Source organism: Aotus nancymaae, unplaced genomic scaffold (assembly GCF_030222135.1).
Source record: "Aotus nancymaae isolate 86718 unplaced genomic scaffold, 86718_ANA_hifiasm-v0.15.2.pri h1tg000014l, whole genome shotgun sequence".
Taxonomy (NCBI): Eukaryota; Metazoa; Chordata; class Mammalia; order Primates; family Aotidae; genus Aotus; species Aotus nancymaae.
The window spans coordinates 35,286,357-35,311,806 of record NW_026988425.1 but is presented as its reverse complement, the minus strand read 5'-3'; the positions used below and the strand labels follow the sequence as shown (position 1 = coordinate 35,311,806).

At 37.2% G+C, this 25,450-nt stretch overlaps 1 protein-coding gene across 2 annotated transcripts in view; it reads left to right on the top strand.

Moving 5' to 3' along the window:
* The window catches only part of NADK2 (NAD kinase 2, mitochondrial), a 60,808-nt gene that overhangs the window by 12,855 nt on the left and 22,503 nt on the right, over positions 1-25,450 (top strand). For both annotated transcript variants that reach the window (XM_021671861.2, XM_064375927.1), the window contains exons 2-6: positions 14,121-14,209; positions 15,153-15,241; positions 16,056-16,137; positions 21,967-22,050; positions 24,053-24,189. In XM_021671861.2, coding sequence (XP_021527536.2) covers positions 14,121-14,209; positions 15,153-15,241; positions 16,056-16,137; positions 21,967-22,050; positions 24,053-24,189 — 481 coding nt within the window. The remainder of the gene's footprint in view (positions 1-14,120; positions 14,210-15,152; positions 15,242-16,055; positions 16,138-21,966; positions 22,051-24,052; positions 24,190-25,450) is intronic.

Genomic DNA, 25,450 nt, shown 5'->3' with positions numbered 1-25,450 from the left:
CACAGTCTCGTTTACTCTGCACTGGGAACTGCTGCGCCGGGGCGCAGGCAAAACAGCCACGCTGGCCAAAACAGCCACCCTGGTAACCCGTGGGGCTCTTCCGCCTGGGAATCTCCTGGTCTGTGGGCAGTAAAAATCCATCTGGAAATGTGACGTCCACTCACCCTCTGCGCTTTCACTCGGACCTGGAATCCTGAGCTGCTCCTAACCGGCCATCTTGGATCTCTGCCCCTAACCAAAATTTTAAAGAAGTTATAGTTTCGAAGTTTTGCCTTTGAAGAAGTATTTTTGTAGTAGAGAGAATAATTTCAAAAATTATGATCTGCATTAAAAATACTTGCTGCAATGTCACTATTGGCAACATCCAGGAAATTTGTTAGTTAATTTGTTTGAAGTGTCACTTTTAAATATTTGTTCACAAAACTGTTTTTTGAGCTCCTGCTAACTGCTAGGCATCCTGCTGGATCCTGGAGAATCAAAGATTAATAAACAGTATCCAAATTTATGGAAAAAATCTATTACATTATAAATATTTATACGATATCCCTGGGAGTACAGGGAAGGGATAGAACAATTTGGCAAGGGTAGGGATGAAAGGGAGAAAAATCTTTTTTCTCCCAACTTTTAAATATATTTTAATCTTTTTAAAGTTTAGATTTTCAGTTATGAGATGTTTAAAACATATCAAAACGTTTCAGAAAGTAACGGGACACCTGTGTATTCAGCTACCTAGACTTAATAGCTATTAATATTCTGCCATATGTGCTTCAGAATTTTAAAAATGGAAATATTACAACTAAAACCTTATGCATCCAACTTTTCCCATTCCCTTCCTCACCAGAGGTAACCACTGCCCTGAAGTTATATGTATTATTCTCATACATATGTTTTTACATTTGTTAATATGACTGTATCCATAAACAAGTGTAACTTCATATTATGTCTTTTTTTTTTTTTTTTTTTTTTTTTTAAATTTTATTTATTTATTGCATTTTAGGTTGTGGGGTACATGTGAATAACATGCAAGGTTGTTGCACAGGTGCACACCTGGCGGTATGATTTGCTGCCTCCCTCCCCTTCACCTATATCTGGCATTTCTCCCCATGCTATCCCTCCCCAACTCCCCACCCCCCCCACTATCCCCCCTCCCCCCAACAGACCCCCGTGTATAGTGCTCCCCTCCCTGTGTCCATGTGTTCTCCTTGTTCAACACCCGCCTATGAGTGAGAACATGTGGTGTTTGATTTTGTGTTCTTGTGTCAGTTTGCTGAGAATGATGTTTTCCAGGTTCATCCATGTCCCTACGAAGGATGTGAACTCCTCCTTTTTAATGGCTGCATAATATTCCATGGTGTATATGTGCCACATTTTTCCTGTCCAGTCTATCATCGATGGGCATTTGGGCTGGTTCCAGGTCTTTGCTATTGTAAACTGTGCTGCAATGAACATTCGTGTGCATGTGTCCTTATAGTAGAACGATTTATAATCCTTTGGATATAAGCCCAGTAATGGGATTGCTGGGTCAAATGGAATTTCTATTTCTAGGTCCTTGAGGAATCGCCACACTGTTTTCCACAGTGGTTGAACTAATTTACACTCCCACCAACAGTGTAAAAGTGTTCCTATTTCTCCACATCCTCTCCAGCATCTGTTGTCTCCAGATTTTTTAATGATCGCCATTCTAACTGGCGTGAGATGGTATCTCAATGTAGTTTTGATTTGCATTTCTCTAATGACCAGTGATGATGAGCATTTTTTCATATGTTTGTTGGCCTCATGTATGTCTTCTTTTGTAAAGTATCTGTTCATATCCTTCGCCCATTTTTGAATGGGCTTGTTTGTTTTTTTCTTGTAAATCTTTTTTAGTTCATTGTAAATTCTGGATATCAGCCCTTTGTCAGACGGGTAGGCTGCAAAAATTTTTTCCCATTCTGTTGGTTGCCGATTCACTCTATTGACTGTTTCTTTTGCCGTGCAAAAGCTGTGGAGTTTGATTAGGTCCCATTTGTCTATTTTGGCTTTTGTTGCCAATGCTTTTGGTGTTTTGGTCATAAAGTCCTTGCCTACGCCTATGTCCTGAATGGTTTTGCCTAGGTTTCCTTCTAGTGTTTTTATGGTGTTACGTCTTATGTTTAAGTCTTTAATCCATCTGGAGTCAATTTTAGTGTAAGGTGTCAGGAAGGGGTCAAGTTTCTGCTTTCTGCATATGGCTAGCCAGTTTTCCCAACACCACTTATTGAACATGGAATCCTTTCCCCATTGATTGTTTTTTTCAGGTTTGTCAAAGATCAGGTGGTTGTAGATATGTTGTGTCGCCTCCGACGTCTCTGTTCTGTTCCATTGGTCTATATCTCTGTTTTGGTACCAGTACCATGCTGTTTTGATTACTGTAGCCTTGTAGTATAGTTTGAAGTCCGGTAGTGTGATGCCTCCTGCTTTGTTCTTTTTGCTTAGAATTGACTTGGCTATGCGGGCTCTCTTTTGGTTCCATATGAAGTTTAAGGTGGTTTTTTCCAGTTCTGTGAGGAAGGTCATTGGTAGCTTGATGGGGATAGCGTTGAATCTGTAAATTACTTTGGGCAGTATGGCCATTTTCATGATATTAACTCTTCCTAACCATGAACATGGAATGTTTCTCCATCTGTTTGTGTCCTCTCTTATTTCGTTGAGCAGTGATTTGTAGTTCTCCTTGAAGAGGTCCTTTACGTTCCTTGTTAGTTGTATTCCTAGGTATTTTATTCTCTTTGTAGCAATTGTGAATGGCAGTTCGTTCTTGATTTGGCTCTCTTTAAGTCTGTTATTGGTGTATAGGAATGCTTGTGATTTTTGCACATTGATTTTGTATCCTGAGACTTTGCTGAAGTTGCTTATCAGTTTCAGGAGATTTTGGGCTGAGGTGATAGGGTCTTCTAGATATACAATCATGTCGTCTGCAAATAGAGACAATTTGACTTCCTCCTTTCCTAATTGAATACCCTTTATTTCTTTTTCTTGCCTGATTGCTCTGGCTAGAACTTCCAGTACTATATTGAATAGGAGTGGTGAGAGAGGGCATCCTTGTCTAGTGCCAGATTTCAAAGGGAATGCTTCCAGTTTTTTCCCATTCAGTATGATATTGGCTGTCGGTTTGTCATAAATAGCTTTTATTATTTTGAGATACGTTCCGTCGATACCTAGTTTATTGAGGGTTTTTAGCATAAAGGGCTGTTGAATTTTGTCGAAGGCCTTCTCTGCATCAATTGAGATAATCATGTGGTTTTTGTCTTTGGTTCTGTTTATGTGGTGAATTACATTTATAGACTTGCGTATATTGAACCAGCCTTGCATCCCCGGGATGAATCCTACTTGATCATGGTGGATAAGCTTTTTGATGTGCTGTTGTAATCGGCTTGCTAGTATTTTATTGAAGATTTTTGCATCTATGTTCATCATGGATATTGGCCTGTAGTTTTCTTTTCTTGTTGAGTCTCTGCCAGGTTTTGGTATTAGGATGATGTTGGTCTCATAAAATGATTTGGGAAGGATTCCCTCTTTTTGGATTATTTGGAATAGTTTCAGTAGGAATGGTACCAGTTCCTCTTTGTATGTCTGGTAGAATTCGGCTGTGAGACCATCTGGGCCTGGGCTTTTTTTGGGTGGTAGGCTCTTAATTGCTGCCTCGACTTCAGACCTTGTTATTGGTCTATTCAGGGTTTCGACTTCTTCCTGGTTTAGGCATGGGAGGAGACTACTGTCCAGGAATTTATCCATTTCTTCCAGGTTTTCTAATTTATGTGCATAGAGTTGTTTGTAATAATCTCTGATGATGGTTTGAATTTCTGTGGCATCTGTGGTGATATCCCCTTTATCATTTTTTATTGCATCTATTTGGTTATTCTCTCTTTTCTTTTTTATTAGTTTGGCTAGTGGTCTGTCTATTTTGTTGATCTTTTCAAAAAACCAGCTCCTGGATTTATTGATTTTTTGTAGGGTTTTTCGTGTCTCTATCTCCTTCATTTCTGCTTTGATCTTAGTTATTTCTTGTCTTCTGCTAGGTTTTGAGTTTTTTTGATCTTGCTCCTCTAGCTCTTTCAATTTTGATGATAGGGTGTCAATTTTAGTTCTCTCCTTTCTTCTCATGTGGGCACTTATTGCTATATATTTTCCTCTAGAGACTGCTTTAAATGTGTCCCAGAGATTCTGGTATGTGGTGTCTTCATTCTCGTTGGTTTCGAAGAACATCTTTATTTCTGCCTTCATTTCAGTGTTTATCCAGTCTACATTCAGGAGAAAGTTGTTCAGTTTCCATGAAGCTGTGCGGTTCTGGGTTGGTTTCTGAATTCTGAGTTCTAACTTGATTGCACTGTGGTCTGAGAGACTGTTTGTTATGGTTTCCGTTCTTTTGCATTTGCTGAGGAGTGATTTACTTCCAATTATGTGGTCAATTTTAGAGTAGGTGTGATGTGGTGCTGAGAAGAATGTATATTCTCTGGATTTGGGCTGGAGAGTTCTGTAAATATCTATTAGGTTTGCTTGTTCCAGGTCTGAGTTCAGGTCCTGGATATCCTTATTAATTTTCTGTCTCGTTGATCTGTCTAATATTGACAATGGTGTGTTGAAGTCTCCCAGTATTAATGTGTGGGAGTCTATGTCTCTTTGTAAGTCTTTAAGAACTTGCCTTATGTATCTGGGTGCTCCTGTATTAGGTGCATATATATTTAGGATCGTTAGCTCTTCTTGTTGTATTGATCCTTTTACCATTATGTAATGTCCTTCTTTGTCTCTTTTGATCTTTGTTGTTTTAAAGTCTATTTTATCAGAGATGAGAATTGCAACTCCTGCTTTTTTTTGCTCTCCATTTGCTTGGTAAATCTTCCTCCATCCCTTTATTTTGAGCCTTTGTGTATCCTTGCATGTGAGGTGGGTTTCCTGGATACAGCACACTGATGGGTTTTGGCTTTTTATCCAATTTGCCAGTCTGTGTCTTTTGATTGGGGCATTTAGTCCATTTACATTTAGGGTTAATATTGTTATGTGTGAGTTTGGTCCTGTCATTTTGATGCTAGCTGGCTGTTTTGCCCATTGGTTGATGGAGATTCTTCATTGTGTTGCTGCTCTTTACCATTTCGTGCGTTTTTGGAGTGGCTGGTGCTGGTTGCTTTTTTCTATGTGTAGTGTCTCCTTCAGGAGCTCTTGTAAAGCTGGTCTGGTGGTGATGAAATCTGTGAGTACTTGCTTGTTCACAAAGGATTTTATTTTTCCTTCACTTATGAAGCTTAGTTTGGCTGGATATGAAATTCTGGGTTGAAAGTTCTTTTCTTTAAGGATGTTGAATATCGGCCCCCACTCTCTTCTGGCCTGTAGGGTTTCTGCTGAGAGATCTGCTGTGAGTCTGATGGGTTTCCCTTTGTGGGTAACCCGACCTTTCTCTCTGGCTGCCCTTAGTATTTTCTCCTTCATTTCAACCCTGGTGAATCTGATGATTATGTGCCTTGGGGTTGCTCTTCTAGAGGAATATCTTTGTGGTGTTCTCTGTATTTCCTGGACTTGGATCTTGGCCTGCCTTGCTAGGTTGGGGAAGTTTTCCTGGATAATATCCTGAAGAGTATTTTCCAGCTTGGATGCATTCTCTTCGTCACATTCAGGTACACCTATCAAACGTAGATTAGGTCTTTTCACGTAGTCCCATATTTCTTGTTGACTCTGTTCATTCCTTTTTACCTTGTTTTCTCTAATCTTCTCTTCTCGTTTTATTTCATTGAGTTGATCTTCAACTTCTGATATCCTTTCTTCTGCTTGGTCAATTCTGCTGTTGAAACTTGTACATGCTTCGCGAAGTTCTCGTGTTGTGTTTTTCAGCTCCATCAATTCATTCATATTCCTCTCTAAGTTGTCCATTCTCGTTAGCATTTCATCAAGTCTTTTTTCAAGGTTCTTAGTTTCTTTGCATTGGGTTAGAACATGTTCTTTTAGCTCACAGAAGTTTCTTATTATCCATTTTCTGAAAGCTGATTCTGTCATTTCATCACACTCATTCTCCGTCCAGTCTTGTTCCCGTGCTGGTGAGGAGTTATGCTGCCTTGTAGGGGGAGAGGTGTTCTGGTTTTGGGTGTTTTCATCCTTTTTGCGCTGGTTTCTTCCCATCTTTGTGGATTTATCCGCCTATTGACTTTGTAGTTGCTGTCTTTCTGATTTTGGTAATTTTAAGTCTGCAGCAGCTGAACTCATAAACCCCCTTTTCTTCTCCCCAGGTGTTCTCGCCCAGGGGTTTAGCACTTTATGTTTTTCAGCTGTGTTGCTACCGTTTTCCCTGCGCACAAGGTGGCAGTCTAGTCACACTCAGCCTGCAGAGGCTTCGCTGAGCTGCTGTGGGCTCCGCCCAGCTTCCGTGTGAGCTTCCCTGCAGTCCTGTGGGTGTAATTAGAACTGCTTCCGCTATGCTGGCCCACCCCTGTAGTGACGGAGTCTCTGTAGTGGCGGGTTGTCTTGGTTACGGAAAATTTCCCCGGGAACTGCAGGGTGTTTCCCGATGGAGGACGCCCCTCCCCCACAGAGCTGGACCGTCCCGGGTTCAGCCGTGTTTCCAGAGGGGCCCTCTTTGTCCTGTAATCTCTTGGCTTGCCTCCTCTCTGCTGGCCCAGAGGGGACACAGTCTCGTTCACTTTGTTCAAGGAGCCGCTGCTCCCCGCCCCCCGTGCAGGCCGAGCGGCTGCTCCGGTCCAACCAGCGGCGCTGGGAATGCGGGGAGCTTCTCCGCGCAATTAAAATCCGCTGCCCTGTGTGCCGCTGCGTCAGCCGAAGCAGCGGCTCTGAGATTCGTGGCACTCCCTTGCCCGGGGGTCTCCTGGCTTGGCTCCCTGCTTCAGCTCCCCTTTCTGGCTCAGAGGGAACTCTGTCTCTCTCGCTCTGCGCAAGAAGCCACTGCCCCCCACTCCAGGGCGTAGGCTGAGCGGCCACTCCGCTCAAACCAGCGGCGCTGGAGACCCGTGGGGCTTTTCCTCCTGTTAATCTCCTGGTCTGTGGGCAGTAAAAGTCCGTCTGGAAATGCGGCGTCCACTCACCCTCTGCGCCTTCTCTCAGAGCTGCAATCCCGACTTCCTCTTAAGTGGCCATCTTATATTATGTCTTTTAAAAGTTACATTAATGATAATTCTTTAGAATGTGTGCCTATTCTTTAGAAATTTGCTTCTCTTATTTACAATTGGTTTCAAAACTCATCTACATAGATACATGTTAATTCTTTTTTTTTGAGATGGAGTTTCGTTCTTGTTTCCAAGACTGGAATGCAATGGGGCAATCTCAGCTCACTGCAACCTCTGCCTACCAGGTTCAAGCGATTCTCCTGCCTCAGCCTTCCAAGCAGCTGGGATTACGGGCACCTGCCACCATGCCTAGCTATTTTTTTTTATTTTTAGTAGAGGGGTTTTTTTTTATTTTTTATTTTTTTATTTTTTTATTTTTATTTTAGGGTTTCACCATATTGGCCAGGTTGGTCTTGAACTTCTGACCTCAGGAGATAGGCCTGCCTTGGCCTCCCAAAGTGCTGTGCCACTACACCCAGCCTGTTAATTCATTTTAACTGCTGTACAATATTTCATTGTTTGGATAATTAGTTTTGCAGTTTTTCCATTATCTAAAAAAAATACTGCAATTAGAAGTACAAATAGTTTTTTCCATAAGCATTTAGTTGAGTCCCTAAACAGTATGTAGTAGACTTTAACATTTTTGCTAATATGGTGAGGGTGAAGTGGCATCTTTTAATTTTAGGATATTTGAATTAAATGTTGAAAAACACAGAAGAATTTTTCTGTGTGAAAGAGAGAGAACAGCAAGACTTGTGTGAAGTTCATCTTGTAGCCAACAAACAGAACTCAAAACTGACTGTGATCCACAATCAGAGATTGTCTTACATTGTGATTCAGTACATAAACTTGAAATAAAAGATAACAGGAAACAATTTAGTCTTGTTTTGTCTAGTATGTTTTATTTTCTAGTTAATGGTAATACTGGCTGTGATCATTAAATCGTGATCAGCTTATAATGCACTTTAAGACAATTTGAAAATGATTGCTCAATAGTAAGTATACTGAGGCCAAACAGGTAGACTGGACATTATAAATGTAGTAAGTCTCATGCCAAGAAGTTAGCTTTATCTCCTAGTTGTTTTCAAACTCTTTATGGTAGAATACAACCCTTGCTCAGGCTCTGTCTTTCCGCATAGGAATTGGGTGATGAGAGTCAATTTTTCTGAGACTTGAGCATTTTGTTTTCATACGATGCCCGAAATGTGGTAGTGGTCAAGTTAGTTAGGGGATGGGAATTAGTCAAAGACTAGAAGGAACTAGTTTAGAAAATATGGAGGCAAGCTTTTGCATTAAACCTGATAAAAATTAGTGTGGTCCAGAACTCAACCAGTGGCAGCATGAACTGAAAGTGCATAGATTATAGAAACAATTCATGAATATAATTATTTGACTTCACTACTGACTGGCTGTGGAGACTGAGTGTGAGGGAAGAATTAAGGTGACACCTGGATTTATTAAGTTGCTCATGTAAATGATGCTATCGTTAACTGATAAATGAGACTCAGAAGAGCAGATTTGAGGGGGGAGTATATAATCAAGTTTCTCTTCAAATATTTTTGGAGAGAGGTACTTGAACTATTTGTGGATGGATGTAAAGGTAGCATTTGAAAATTTGAGGCTGTAAATCAAGAGACATAGGCTAATAGTATATATTTCAAGGTTACTGGACTATAGTTGGTAGGCCAGTTTCCTGGAGTGGGGAGATAACTCTGGGAAAATGAAGTGAGAGCAGATGAGAAAACCAAAGTTGGAACCTTGAGCAATACCAAGGGAGGAGGTCAACAGAATTAACAGAGGAATGCAGAAATAGAGAATGATGGGAAAAATAAAGGTGAGAGCCTGGGAGAAAGAGTAAGTAGAATAGAGATGATGTAAGATAAATACCAAATATATCTGAAGAAGTCTTTAGGGTTCAGTGCACTAAGTCTGATCATGTTAGGTGAATGGTTGACTAGGTGTTAATTAGGTGTTTTTAACATTTTTAGGTCAATTTTGAGTAACACTTAGAGTACCATTTCGTTAAATGTATGCTTTTAAGGGTGCCTAAATTATGCCTAGTGAGTTTATATACTGAACTGTCATTGTCTCAAAAGTTTGTGCATTTATTATGTGTTAAATTTAAAAAGACTTAACTCTTTCCCTTATCAAGCTATCATAGAAATTACATAGAGTACAAAATAACAATGCTCAACTGACTAGTAAAACAAGTCTTAAACATTTGTAATTGCAATAAATTTAGTTTTGGATAAGTAAAACTATGCGATAATTTAATAAAAGTATTATAAACCATTTAGGTAATAGGATAACTATCACATCTGGATCTTAAGGTGTGATAAATCTATCTGTTCAAAGTCTTGCTTTTCTCCTTATATGCTGTGCTTTATTTTAATATCAGAGCTGTGTGGGGAGATGTGATCTTGGCTTTTGGAGATTCTGTAGGAGAAATTCTTGCTTATACTGAAATGTGTCTGTCCGTCTGTAGATCTCTTGGAATCACCTGCTTTTTCCAAGTGTCATGATGAATCTTTATTTATCCATTTATTTTAATGGAGAGAAGAATTAACAGGTTTTTGGGAACTGTTAATTCCCAAAACTGAACTTTATTAAAGTTTTGACTGAACTTTATTAAAGATTGTTACTAATAATGTTGTGTAACATTGCAGAGAATTGGGAATATGTTCTAAATTTCAGTAATTTCTCTAACCTTTTAATGGTAAGACATTTTCTAAGAAATCATGTGTTCTTGTTTTTGTCTGATTAAAGGAAAGTTTTAGATATTTGAAGTTATGTTATTTTCAGAGATACAGCAAGAAAGTCTTACCAGCTTTTGCATATTCCTTTTAAACAAATGTAATTATTGGACTTCACTACTCACTGGCTATGGAGATTGAATGTGAGGGAAGAATTAAAGCCAGTTGTGTAGTGATTTAAGTCATTCTAATTGATGCTGTTTATTAAGTGATTTTATTTCTTATCTGTCGTGTTTATCCAGTTCACGTTAATAAAGTTTAATAGCCCAATCAGCGAGGTCTTTAAAGAAAATAAGAACTTACATTCTGTAAATGAACGTTGAGCTTGACTTATTAGAAAATTAGTTTACAAGAAGAAATTTGAGTGGGAATAAGAATTTATGAACTGACATTTCTGCTTCAATGTTAAGTATTCTGAGGCTGACTGAACTTTACTTAGAATTTTAGTAATTTTAGAATTGTTAGCAATCTTAGAAAACTTGAAGTTTTTTGTTAGTTCTCCGAAACTTTTTGTCTCACAAATTCCCTTCGCCATCTCAAGCCAAAGTTCCCTAACACTCAAGTGCGGAGTATCTTATTTTCATGGGACTTGCTGAGAACCAGGAAGTAAACATAAAAGTTTCTGAACCAGACTAGCATTTACAGGGCTTACACAGTAAGGTTTATATGCTTTTTTCCTTGGTACATGTTCCGTATTGTCCAAACCAAAACTTGGAACGTAAAGTAAAAAGTCTGGTTAGGGAATTGAAGTTATTTACAGTAGAAGTGGTAAGTTAGATGTAACTGTTCTGATAGGCTTATTGTACATTTGAATGGGTTCTCATTGTCCTTAGCAGTTTGCAGTGCCTTCTTTAATACATTTGATTGAATTCCACTGATAGTTAAATGAACAGAGTAGTAGGCACTCAAATATTTGGATTAAGCTTTTTTAAAGCTTAATTTCTAGCTGTTAAAAATGTTCACTCCTAAAATGGGATTGTAAGAGATAATTATTATAACAAAATAATATCCTATAGTAACAAATCTAACTCTCCTCAATTCTGAGACCTGCTTTGCACACTGTTGTCATTTTTTGGGTTATCTTCTGTAGCATCTGCTTCTGTACTAGTCTTCCTTTTCTGGAAAATGCATGCATGAGTTCACTCAACAAATACTTAGCCAGTACCTAGGCCCTAAGGAATAATGGCAAACAAGATAAGTAAGATCACTGTTCTCCCAGTACTTATATTCTAGTAAGGAGATTCAAATAGATTTTTTTGTTAATACCAGGATAATTTTAGGTGTGATAAATACAAAAAAGGAATTAACAGGTTTTGAGATGGCGTAATTGGCAGTGGTGGTCATTGCAGCTTCAAGGGCAGTGCCAGCAGCAACTGTTTCAGCAGTTCTGGCACCCCAAGGTTAAAAAGAGGTAGGGTTAGGTGGAGGGATGGAAAGCATTCTAGCAAGTACAAAGGGAAGAGCTTGGTGAAAATAGACCAAAGAGACTAGAGTGTAGGGAATGGGGAGGAAAAATGAGCTGGGAGAAATGAGCAGAAGTCAGGTGGCATAATCCTGGAGAGTTGGTAGAAAGAAAGTGCCATTTGTAGAAGGGCGTTAAGCTGAGGAAGAGACATGCTGTGGTCCCTCTGGTTTCTGTATGGGGAATAATCTATAGGGCACCAAGAGTGGAAGTAGGGAGCCCAGTCAGAGGCTTGTGCATTGGTTCAGGTGTGAGATCATGAGTGGTAGAGGTGAAGAAAGAAAAGTGCTTGGATCAAACATAGGATTTAGTAATTGGATGTGGAAATAAGCAAAAAGGAGGCATGGAGTGTGACTCTAGACTCTTGGCTTAAGCCATAGGTGGGGAATTCTTGGGTTAGAAAATCAACTGAATAATTAAATACTATTATTAATTAAATAATTAAATACTATTATTATTCAATATCTAGCATGTTCAATATCTGGCCCTCTATTAATTTGAGTTTCCTGTTAGATATCCAAAGAAAGATGTCAAATAAGCAGTTCAATAAATTTATTTGAAGCCCCAAAGTTAGGCTAGGTTGAGAGAGAGCAGTTGGGAATCATCCTTGAAACTATAGATTGCCAAGGGAGAGTGTAGTGGTCCTTATTCACTGAGAGGTGGTTAGTGCAGTTTTAGTCAATCTGTAGCTGGGTAATGATAGTGGTAATCTGAATATTAATGTTGCTCCAGATTAAGAAATTCTACTCTAAGAAAGAATAGTTTTTCAGACCTGATTGACTTCTGTTGATTTGTTGATTAAATTAAATGAAGGATTTTTTTAAGCTGTTATCTTAGTTAATGCTTTCCTTTAAAAAATTCTTTATGTTGGTTGCATAGTCTAAGTATAATGAGGCTTTTGGCTAGGAATTAAATTTTGTCACGGGCTGTCTAATCTATTATAGTGTATCTTGGTGAATTAACATCTACTTACTAATTTTCACAATAGCCAAATGCTTCCTCTGGTTCTCTTTTGTGATAATATACAAAGGTTACAAAGTGGGGACAAAACTATTTAAAAACTCTTAACCCAGTATTTGTAGACAAAAGATGGGGAAGGTAGGTATCAAAATATTAACACTAATTATTTTGAGCCATACCATAATATTTGATTTCAGTTTTCTTTAAATATTCGTCTTCCATGTTGTTAGTGTTATAACCTTTAAAAAGTAAAATACGTATTAAAATGCTGTCTAAAAATTAGTTTTACTTCATAGTAAGTAATGTTTTAAAACAAAATTTTTGAGATTATATATTAGGCTGGGTGTGGTGGCTCACACTGGTAATCCCAGCACTTTTAGAAGCTGAGGTGGGTGGATTGCTTAAGCCCAGGAGTTTGAGACCAGCCTGGGCCACATAGTGAAACCCCATCTCTACCAACAAAAAAAAAGATACAAAAATTAGCTGGGCGTGGTGGTGTGCACTTGTAGTCCCAACTGCTTGGGATCCTGAGGTGGGAGGATGGTTTGAATCCAGGAGGTGGAGGTTGCAATGAGCTGAGATTGCACCACTATACCCCAGCCTGGGTGACAGAGCCAGACGCTGTCTCAAAAAAAAAAAAAAAAAAAAAAAAAAAAAAAATTTTGTATTAGACAGGTATTTGAAAACTGATTTTGTTTCATAAAAAGGAAAGACATAAGCTGGGCATAGTGACATGTGCCTATAATCTCATCTACTTGGGAAACTGAGGCAGAAGAATCATTAGAACCTAGGAGTTCAAGACACCTTGAGCAACATAGCAAGACCCCATCTCAGGAACAAAAAAAGAAAAAAAAAAAGAGAAAGGGAAGATATAAAGGAATTCGGAGGAGCAAAGAAAAATAACATTTTGAATTTGAATTCTAGCATTCACTCTAGTGGACAAATTTTCTACTTGGTAATTAAATGGATGTTCACTAAGGATATTTCTGAACTTTTTCTCTATATTTTACTTTATGGATTATTGATAAGAAATATACTTTAAGGCTGGGCTCAGGGGCTTACACCTGTAATCCCAGCACTTTGGGAGCCTGAGGCGGGTGGATCACGAGGTCAGGAGATCGAGACCATCCTGACCAACATGGTAAAACCCCGTCTCTACTAAAAATGCAAAAAACCTAGCCAGGTGTGGTGGCGGGTGCCTGTAGTCCCAGCTACTTGGGAGGCAGGGGAATCACCTGGACCCAGGAGGCAGAGGTTGTAGTGAGCCAAAATCCCACCACTGCACTCCAGCCTGGTGACTGAGCAAGACTCCGTCTCAAAAACAAAACAAAACAAAACTTAAAAAAATTTAATGATAAGACAGTTATAAAATGTTACTCCAACTAGGAAAAATAATTCTTGAAGGACATATATGTATCTAAAAGTTATCCTTTCTAATGGAGCTTATCAGTCCTTAGATTGCATGGAGTAAATTGCAAATAGAGTTTATGAATCTGAGAACAAGAGAGAAGCAAATCCAAGTGGAACAAAAGTCATCTAACTGCCTCTAAAAGTATTAGTTTATCTTTGGTCATCAAGTAGCCGTATGCAATGTGTTAAAAAGCCATGAAAAATATAAAAAACTTGAGCTGTAAAACATAAGATTTTAAGATCCTGGTGACTATATGATTCAGAATACGTAATGCTATATTTAGTATTAAAGGCAAATTATAATTTTCTGATATTGAGCTTTCTAGTTCAATTTTAACTTGTAGGTTTCACAGGTAATCATTAAAATATATTTTCAAAAAAGAATATTTTCTATGGAACTTTTAAAAAACATAGTATTAGAACATCATGTGTTATATATATTAGTAAAGCAACTTTTCTTTTGTTTTGATATAGCTTGCATTGAAAGGCTCTAGCTACAGTGGACTTCTTGAACGACATCATATTCACACCAAAAATGTGGAACATATTGTAGATAGTTTACGGTAAGTCTATGGGATTGGGTCTTGGGTGAGATTTTATATTCAGGACTTCGAGTTTTTATTTTGTACTAGCAGCCCATTCTTAGACTTTTAGTGATGATTGTTATTATAAAATTATTTTCAGAAAATTATATAGAGGTTAATGGATTTGGTTTTATAGCATCTTTAAGGAAATATTTATTGTACTCTGAAAATGTCACAGATATTTTCAATTATTTTGTCTTCCAGTGAAATGCATTTCCTGCAGAGTTAATTCAGTAATCAGCTGGCCTCAGCTGTGTACAGGGTGGGGTATGATTGTTAAACTGTGTAATGTTTTATTAATTAAAACAGACTAATGGATTATATGAATATGCATTATGATATTTTTGAGTGTTTAAAAATTATAGAAACTTCTGTCTTAAAAATTACAGAAACTTCAGTTAAGTCAGGACGAAACGCAATTAGGTGTGTACAAGAGAGTCAGTGTGAGAAACGTGCAAATTACAAAGTATTTAATTACTGTTTCAGTGTCTGGTACTCAATGAGTATTTGTTGGATTTAAAATAATGGCCTTCAGTTTTATAGTTTAAAAATTGTCACTCTAGATGTTAGTCTTCTGGACCATTTTTGTATTATGAATTTAAGCATCAGAAGGAGTAGAGAAAATGAAATTCTAACCAATATTGCTATTCACTAGTGGTTATAAAAGTTTTTAAAGCACATGGAGATTTGGGATATAACTTTCAGTTTATTCATATGCTGCCTTAATTATCATAGTTAATTGGCTGTTGTAATTAAATGAAAAAAACAAAGATAATGTTATAAAGCTCCATGTAAATTTGTTTATAAGATACAAATTTTTTATTTTACATCTTTATTGTAATAATCTGTCTCTCAGAAAACATACCCCTGTTATATATATTATTAGTGGAAATTTCATATAACCTTTCCTTTTTTATCCTAGGAATGAGGGAATTGAAGTTCGTCTAGTAAAGAGGAGAGAATATGATGAAGAGACTGTTCGATGGGCAGATGCTGTCATAGCTGCAGGAGGTAATAATTTTATAGAAGTAAAAATGTTGGAATTTACAGATGCTGTTTAATACAACTTATTTCTAGATACCCTAGGTCTAGCTAAGTCTTGCCATTAAACAAATTTTTGGATTGCTATGATTAAGTTTAAAACATCTGTTTTATACAAGTCTACTTTTTAAATGGATGATGTTACTGTGAGGCTCCTTGTGTATATTTAAGGTATGCATTTAACTTCAACTGTGATTCAAAGGATCAGTTATTGTATTTTGGTATTATGGCAGTTTTAAGAAAAAAAATTGAAGTCGATAAAGTGTTTAATGAGATGAGGTAAATTCTATTCCTCTTTGGTCCCAAATACTTATACTTACTTTTTTTCTGTACTTTATCATTAAGTTAATGACTACTGTTTCTAAAACTTCAAGTTGACAGCAGCTATTGGAGAGAAAGATTTTAAGATGGACACATTGGATATGTTTTCGTTAAAATAATTTGTGAATTTGGACTGGTGTTATGGGAAAAGGAAAGAAGATTGGCTAATAGAAATTTCTGGATTAAAGTAGTGGTTACCAACTGTGGGGTGCTACTGGTATCTAAAGGGGATACCTCTAAAACATTCTACAGTGTCCCTACAACAAAGAATTATTCTGCCTAAATCTAATCTTGCCACTTAGGAAATCCTGGATTGGAGCGGGAGGGAGACTCAAAAGGTATAGTAGGTAGAAAGGAAGTGGGATAGGCTATGGCAGTTAGCAGGGTAGGGTATGATTGTTAAAACCACTAATTTTCAAAATGGCCAAAAACTGGATATTGTGTTTTGTCTTGTGTTCCTTAGGTGATGGCACAATGCTGCTGGCAGCAAGTAAAGTCTTGGACAGACTGAAACCAGTTATAGGGGTAAACACTGATCCAGAACGGTGAGAAAGAATATAGACTTTTTGTTTGATTTGTGTGGTGTGTTTTTAAATTTTTTTTCAGGAAAACATATATGCATTTCTGCTTTGCTTTGCATAGTATCTTTTTATGATCTATCTTAAAATTTGGAAGCTATTCTTTATTTTCTCTACCACGTTCACATTCCTGGGCTCTGTTGCTACAGATATTTTACTATGGTGTATGATGTCTAAGTGGAAGCATCATTGTTCCTGGCCACAGTGAATATTAGAACCATGTTACAGAAACATTCTAGTAATGAAATTTAGGTATGTAGAATTGAGTAGGATTGTCTTTTATATAGTTGTTTTCAAGGATATAGTCTGGTTTTAAGCTCAGGCATGAAAGATATATATACATCTAGCTGGCATTCATGGTAGGAAATTATGCTATGGGATGGACCAGTCCTTACATTTTAGCTTCCCAGGTAGGTTGGGAGTAGAATCTATGTCATAATAGACCTGAGCTCTTGACCCAGGTGAGTGTTGTGGACCTTTGGTATTGCTGAGGAGGGAGAAGGTATTAATGATCCATTTTCTACCCTTCCTTATGGCTTGTATTTATATTCCTCATTTTGCCACCACTGACTTTTTGTGGGGGTGACTTTACTGACTTAATAAAAAGACCTGTCCAGACACTATTGGCACTTTTTTCTTTCCTTCCTTAGCTTTATTGATATTTACCCTCATTCTGTTCCAGCCATCCACAGCCGTGACTTTACTGAGACTTTATGATGATCTGGGATTTCCCTATCTCTGCAATCCTAATTAATTCCACTCTGACTGCAGCCTCCTACCTTAACAGCAGACTTAGTACTTTATCCCACTAAATCTGCCATTTGACTTTCAGTATTTTGATCCCCTCTGTTTTCTCCACTTAATTCTTCCTCACTTCATTCACTTTCTTAAATATTTCTTTTATTTATTTATTTATTTATTTTTTGAGACAGAGTCTCACTCTTTTGCCCAGGCTGGAGTGCAGTGGTGTGTTCTCAGCTCACTGCAACCTCTGCCTTCTGGGTTCAAGCAATTCTTCTGCCTCAGCCTCCCGAGTAGCTGGGACTACAGGCATGCACCACCACAAATTTTTGTATTTTTAGTAGAGATGGAGTTTCACCGTGTTGGCCAGGCTGGTCTCAAACTTGTGACCTCAAGTGATCTGCCCACCTCAGCCTCCCACACTGCAAATATTTCTTTATCATTATCTTTCTGCACAATTCTAGATCAATCTTTTCTATGTCTGCATCAGTACTGCTATGATCATCTGGGGAAAAAAAGTCATACTAATTGGGTTTGATGGCACTTCCAATTTGTAGTCTTCAGCACTTAGTGGACTCAGAGTTGCACACAAACTTCCTTTGTAGCCCTACTCATCTCTCTTCTCCACTCTCTGTGGTGGCTGCTTCAGTAGTTCAACTTTTGCATTCACCTTGGTTTCCCTTATTCTTCTTCCTTCGATAAGCTCACCTTTTTTTTTTTTAACAGAGGAATTGAAAGTCACTTGATTAGTACTACTTATTTTCTCCTGCTTAAAAAAATCTTGTCCTATCATGTTGTTGTTTTTTCTCTCTCTCTTTGCACATGATTCCTCTTAGCCTAAAAAGGCTTGTTCAAGACTCCTGTTTTTCAAGAAATTTTAAGAATCCTTTACCCTGTGTCCCTCTCTTGGTTATTAGCTCTTTTCCTTCCACTTATCCCTAAGCTTGATATCTCCACTTCTTCAGTTCTTAGTTACTTTCTAAAATATGCCCCCAACCAGTTCATTGATGTTGCTTTTGCCATAGAGACCAGTGATATCCTAGTTACTGAATCTACTGGATATTTTAGTCCTTGTCTTACCTGATTTCTGGGAAGTTTTTGGTCCTAACTGCTCCCTTATTTCAGCTGTACTTTGTTGGCATTTGTGATGCCCCTTCCTTCCTATCCCTGTGACTACTTCTTTGTATCTCCGTTGAAGGATCTTACTATTTGGATGCTGCCTAAATACTGGTGTTCTTCTTCAATTTCTATATTGTCTCCAGAGAGACTGATTAATACTGTGGTATTATTGGAGTCCCCTGGGACTCCAGAATCTTTATTCCAACACTGATCTTCTTGCTTCCATTCTTACCCTTACAGTTTCTTAGTTTCTTCTCCCAACTGTAGCCAGTGTGATTATTTTGTGAAAGTTTGATAATATGTGACTTCTCTGCCTAGATTTTTTTGTCATGGCTCCCCATTTAACTTAGGATAAAATCTAATTTTTTTTTTTTTTTTTTTTTTTTTTTTTTTTTACTATGAATAGGGTGACAAACTCCTGATTTTTCTTGGAACTTTCCTAGATTTAGCACTGAAAGTCCTATGTCCCAGGAAATTGTCAGTCCAGGCAAAGCAGGGAACAGTTAGTCACCTTAAATGTGACATACACACTGTACATTATCTAGCCTTTACCATTCTCTGTCCTTATTTCCTATTATTTTTCCCTTCATTCTGTTCTAGCCACACTGGCCTCTACTTTGGATGTATCCAGGGGTATTAAAAATGTAACATCTACAAATAAACTCTCCTTTCCTCTCTCCCATCATTCTTGATGAATGGAATCATCACCTGTGCTGAAGCTATAACTACCTCTCCCTCACTCTAACATCAAATTGGTCCTATGTTCTAGGGAACTTACTTTTGAGTCCATCTCTTGCCATCCTTACTGCCACTAAAAATAGCTCAGGCCTTTATAGTTTGTTGTTTAAATTACTGAAGTAGCTTATAGTCTGTCTCCTTCTAACTTCTACTTTACACATTGCCTTAGTCTTCTTTCTAAAGTACAAATCTAATTGATTATATCCACTCCTTATTAAAGTCTTTTAGAGTTTCCCACGACCTTCAGGATACATTTCAAACTCCTTAGCGTAAGATATGTTATCTTTCACTATCTCTTGCCTATTTGCGTTTCTAGTTTCATCTGTCCTTATCTGTCCACAGGCATGATACATTCTTTAGCTTAAAAAATGTATTTTTGTTAACCACTCTAGGGTCAGCCTAGGATCCTTTCTAAAAGGGTGCTCCAAACTACAAAATGTAACTATATGAGTATCTACCAACATGCTGATTAGAGGCTCACACAGGGATGCTTTTACTCTGTGGGGGAGCTTTGTTGATATGTAAGACCCAGGGCATGATTTGAGAGTAGGTGAAAGAGTTCTTCAGAAGGCCCCTGTCCCCCGACCCTACCCCACCCACCCATTCCTTTGTATGTTTTTTTTTTTTTAATTTTTTTTTTTTTGTCAAAAGTACCCTTACACCACTTACTCACTTCTGTGGTTCTTGTTTGTTCAAGACTCTTGTATTTCTCCTGTATTGTAATTCCCTATACAGAAAGCACATATCCCTATGTATTTATTTTCTGTTTAATTATTTGTCTCTTCCATTAGACTATAAATTCTTTGAGTATAGGACCTTGTATTTTAATTTCTCTGGCACTAGCATAGTTTTATACATAGCTGGTAGGTAGTAAACACTTGAAAAATGAATGATTAATTAAATGATTTCAGGGAATAGGGATAGAACCCCAATCTAGCTGAGTAAATATTCCCACACATGTAAATACCGAGAATATTGGTTCAGTGATTAATATCTGATTGCTATCAATGTTGATGCATGTGGGTTTCAGAACTTCTTAATGGCTTATTTTTATATCATTAAGGTAAAAGATGCTTAACTTTAGTGATCATATGTTATATAGCTTATTGAACTATATTTTCTTTTGAAAACTGGCTTTGTATTTATAAATTTGTGGGAACTTTGAAGCAGGCAAGCAGAGATTGTTAATATTGTCATCTCTTCTGTATTTTCTACCTAGAACAAGTTTTAGAAGTCCTTTGGTTTCTCTTCTTGCCTCCAGGCAGATATATTAAGTGGCTTTCTAGTTTTGTGTATACTTCATGTTGTCTGACTTCTTTATCTTAAATATGGTGGTGCCTCACAGTCCTAAAAAAAAGCTCAGAACTTAATGTTCAACTTAAGTTTTTTCTCCTCTTTATTAGTTGTCAAATGCTGCATAAAAATTCATTCCAAAACATAGAGGCTTATGACAGTAACAGTGTATTATTTCTTATGGTTTGTGCATGTCAGGAGATCAGGAGCAGTTTGGCTGGGTGGTTTTGATTTGAGATCTCTCTTGAGTATAAGCAGTTGTCAGATTGTTCTGCAGGCATCTGAAGGCTTGACTTGGGCTGGAGGATCCACTTTCAAGATGGCTCGCTCACATGGACTCATCTAAATCAAATGTATAATTTCTGTCCATCTCTTCTGTATTCTACAGCCACTCTACTGAGCCTGGTAAATAATTACAACATTTGGAAACTTAATATTCAAAATGGGATAGAGGGCATGTGGTAGTCAGCTTCCTAGTATTTAGGTAGCCTTTAAAGTACCTCCTTGCCCTCCAATATTTAATCAGGGATGGCCTATATGACCAAGAGAATATGGTGTGAGAATGTTTAAGTTCCAAGGCCAGGTCATAAATGGTATTGCAACATCTGTATTGGTCTTTAAGATTGTTCATTGTAGGGTAGGACAGCCACCACGTTGTGAGGATACTCACAAACAGCCCTGTGGAGAGGCTCACATGGAGAGGGATTGAGGCCTCCTGCCAACAGCCAGCACCAATTTGCCAGCCATGTGAGTGAACAAGCCTGAAAGTGGTTGTCCTAGCCCAAGTCAAGCCTTCAGATGCCTGCAACCCTAGCTGATATCTGACTGTAACCTCATGAGAGAATCTTCTCTCTACAGGGGTTTTAGACTTGCAGTTGACCTCAACAGGTATTATTCTATCAAATGACTGTTGATACCTTTTATATACTTAACATTGTGTGAAGTATTACAATGAATATAAAAATTTAAAAGCCTAGGCCTACCCTTTCTTAACCTCAGTGTTGACCTGCTCAGATAAAGATATAGACTATTCACAACTTTGTAAAAATATTGTTCTCTGCTCTTCACACTTGGAAGTTGATTTACATTTATTGTCAGGAGTTTGTTTTGCTAAACCTACCCTCAGCCTTTTCTTCACTATGGGAGTATCATACAAATGATGATAATTGAGCCTTCTGGACATCTTTAGGTGCCACATACTCTGATCTATACCAGCCAATAGGCAATCTTACCACCTTATAATATGTAGTGATTTGTTTTAATTTGTCTTCCACATGAAGCTATGATCTCCTTAAAGGAGTTTATTTATATATTTTTGAGTAAATGAATGACTTACACTGGATTAAGCTTTCTCAGTTCTCTTTTAGGATATCTTAAATGACATTTAAAAAGGGATTATGGTTCAAAACATTTGAAATAAACACTTTGATTCCTCAGAATAACCTTTTGAGATTGCTGGTTTATCCTGACTTTGGAGATGAGGAAGCTAATGCTAAAGTGACTTGCCCAAAGTTAATAGTTAAGTGATTTAAAGGTTGAAATAAAAATTTGAATGTTAATAGTTAAATAATGTAATAATTTGAACACCACTGTACCATTTGTAGTGATTTACAGGGTCATCAGTCAGTGGCAGATTTTCTGCTATTTTTAGTTTCATTGTAATGTAGAAATTCAAATATTACTGTGTATTACGGCATTAAAGCTGGATGTAGACTAGTATTTCTGTTTAATCTTTTTGTTTTTGTTGAAAGAACACATTTTGTGGCAAAAAAATACAGAGTAGAAATTTTTAGAATTTCATATCTTATTTTTTAGCTTAGTGTGATACCTTTTGATTACATTTTTTTGCTTCACCTTTTTTCTTTTCCTCTTTATATCGACAAAAAAATTCCTGTTAAAATATAGGTCTGAGGGTCATTTATGCCTGCCTGTTCGATATACACATTCCTTCCCAGAAGCCTTACAGAAGTTCTGTCGTGGTGAGTTCAGGTAGGAATTTCTTACTGTTGTTCTTATATAAGTACTTTATTTTATTTTATTTTTATTTTTTGAGATGGAGTTTTGCTCTTGTTACCCAAGCTGGAGTGCAATGGCGCGATCTCGGCTCACCGCAACCTCCACCTCCTGGGTTCAGGCAATTCTCCTGCCTCAGCCTCCTGAGTAGCTGGGATTACAGGCACGCGCCACCACGCCCAGCTAATTTTTTGTATTTTTAGTAGAGACGGGGTTTCACCATGTTGACCAGGATGGTCTCGCTCTCTTGACCTCGTGATCCACCTGCCTTGGCCTCCCAAAGTGCTGGGATTACAGGCATGAGCCACCACGCCTGGCCTAAGTACTTTAATAAGTATGTGCCATTAATAATGCTGTTAAAAACAGAACAAATCAGGCAGGCCATGGTGCCTCACTTCTGTAATCCCAGCACTTTGGGAGGCCGATGCAGGTGGATCACTTGAGCTCAGGAGTTTGAGACCAGCCTAGGCAACATGGTGAAACCTTGTCTCTACAAAAAGGAAAATTAGCCGAGCATGGTGGCTAGCACCTGTAGTCAAAGCTACTTGCGGGGCTGAGGCAGGAGGATCACAGGCAGAGGTTGCTGTGAGCTGAGCTCCTGCCCCTGCACTCCAGCCTGGGCAACAGAGTGAAACTGTGTCTCAAAACAAACAAACACAAACAAACCAGAACAAATCAAATAATGTTTGGATTACTTCATAGATATAACAGTAGCCATACAACGTAATGCATTAGTTGAGCCACAAATAGGTCTAATTTACCTTCTCTTTGTCCAGTTGGAATTGTGGAGAAAACCCCTGACAAATATTGGTTGGCCTAACTGCATAGAGAGATGTTTTTTCTCCTTCAGTGAGATAGCAGCCATGTCTCTACTTTCTTAACCTTATTACATGTCCTTATCAGTAGTGGAAAGGTAATTAAACCTTTGGCTAAAATTGAGTGTTTAAATTTTGAGATTTTATATTTTTTATCTTTATCTCCCATCTAGTAATGATTGAGAGTCGGATTTAATCCAGCCATGCTGAGATTCCTGGTATCTGTCTCACATAGAAGTATTTATTAAGCAGTGGGGAATGGGATTTAAAAAAATTTTTTTTACTTAATGTGTTCGGTGGTCAGACCACCAGGAAAAGAGGAAGGTGGACTACTGATACAGGGTTAGCCGATTATATTTGAGAGAGCCAAGTTAGACTACTTTTTATTTTTTGACTTGGACTAGGTTTTATAGTTGGGAAAGCTTTTCCCAGAGATGTTTGCAAAGTTGGGTTAGATCTACTTGACTTTTCTAGAATCATTTTATTACCAATAATTCTAGTTTCTAGTCATTTCAGAAGTTTGACAACTTTAGAAATGGCTAATTTATAGCTACCAAGTAGAAGTATATTTTTGTATACTTACCTAGCAGAATCTATCCCATTGACTCTCAATAGTTGATTATAAGTTTTGAAATCAATTAAACCTGACTGATTTTTTCCTTTTACCAGAAATGTTATTTAAATTTTAGGTATAATCAAAATTGGTTATTTATTGTTTCTTAATCCCTTTTTCCTTTTATTGTTTAAAAAAACCCCATTATTACAAAATTTGTGAGAAGGGATTTTTATCCAATCCAGCCATCTGAACACAATATTATTTTAATTTAAGAATGCTTTTTTTTGGTATAATAATCTTTTGCTGAGCAAAGCACAAGCTCTATCTAGCTCAGTATCTTGGACTTTATGGGTTCTTGATAGAGTTTGACTTAAGTTACTTTGGAGATTTTGTACAAGCACATTAGTATTTCCATTGTAATTGAAAAGAGAAATATTCAAATCTGTCTTTGATCAGGAAGCTATAGGCTTTAGGTGTTTCTGATATAATTTATTCATGGAATAACTAGTTTTTTATTATAACTATTTAATTTGGTTAAATTATTATAATGTCTACTCTTTAATTTATTCTATTTTAACATAATTTGCCTTTTCTTCACTTTTCTGAGGTGGTTGTGGAGGCAGCGAATCAGGTTATACCTTGAAGGGACTGGCATAAACCCTGTTCCTGTGGACCTTCATGAGCAGCAACTAAGCTTGAATCAACACAGTAGAGCCCTTAACATTGAAAGAACTCATGATGAAAGTAGGTGGATTGGGCATCAGATGTGTTTGGGGCAATATTTAACTCATAGTTCCTTTGATCTCAAATTTTTTGATGTAATAATTTGTGATTAACTTATTTCTAGTGTCAGTAGCACTTAACAAAGTACAGTGAATTGTTTCAGTTGTAAAGTTTATTATAATTAGAATTTGAAGTAAGAATTATAGCATATTTCTAGAAGAAATGTTTTCTAGGACAGATTTGAAAACTAGCTGATTTAGGGAAGGATTATAAAGTATCTGATAGGATAGTTGATGTTTAAGAAAAGATTCTTGGCCTTAATCTTTGAAATGTCAAAAAAAGAAAAAAAAGAAAAGGAAAAGCAGTAGAGATGAAATGAGCTAGTCTGTGGAAGATTATGAGGATTATACATTTTATATAGTTATATTTAAATATATTAAATACATTTATTGGGAAATTTTGCATTCCAGCTTAAGATTTGTGCTTGAAGTATATGTGTAGTCTGCTTAGAGAATATTAGCATAAGGTGATTTTCAGCTCTTTTTGTTATGAGGGCTAAAGCGAATTCTCCACTTTGAGCCATATTTTCCCACTTTTTCTGGCAAATGTAGGACTTTAATGATGCAAGAATATTCCAAGAGAAACCTTAAATATTTGTAGACTGTATAAAAAGTACAGTTTTCTCCTGTGTTTATTTTCTGGATGTATTTATCATGAAAAGCTACTTTTGCATTTCTGCTTTCTTCCTCTGCTCTCTCATGGTACCTGATGTATATATCCACTTATTCCAGAGTTTTTCACTGTGACGTACAGCTTTATAGGTTAGCATGTTTCTAAAATGTGTATTTATGTTGTATTTTAAAGATTCTCATCCCAAAAAACCATTCTATTTAAACAATCTTATGAAATTATATGCACATGAACTTCTGTTACTGTTTTTGAAAGTCTGCAATGTATATTAAGTACAATTTAAAAATAATTGTTAGAAATTTTACTTAATCCCTCCCTGAAAGAAGTTACTGTTACCACCAATAGATGGTAGATTTGACTGTCTTCACCAGCAGTCTTATAAAAAGATAGAGATTGGTATACAAAGAGTCACTGCTCAGATTGACTGTGTTTAGTTTATAAATGAAGTTGATATTTCATATATAGAAACAATATTACATACAAACCTAGTGAATCATAGCTCGGCATCTAGGATGTTCACATCTGATTAATGGTATTTCCAGAAAAATATTCAAAATGAAAAACTTACACATGATGATTTCTCAAAACAGGC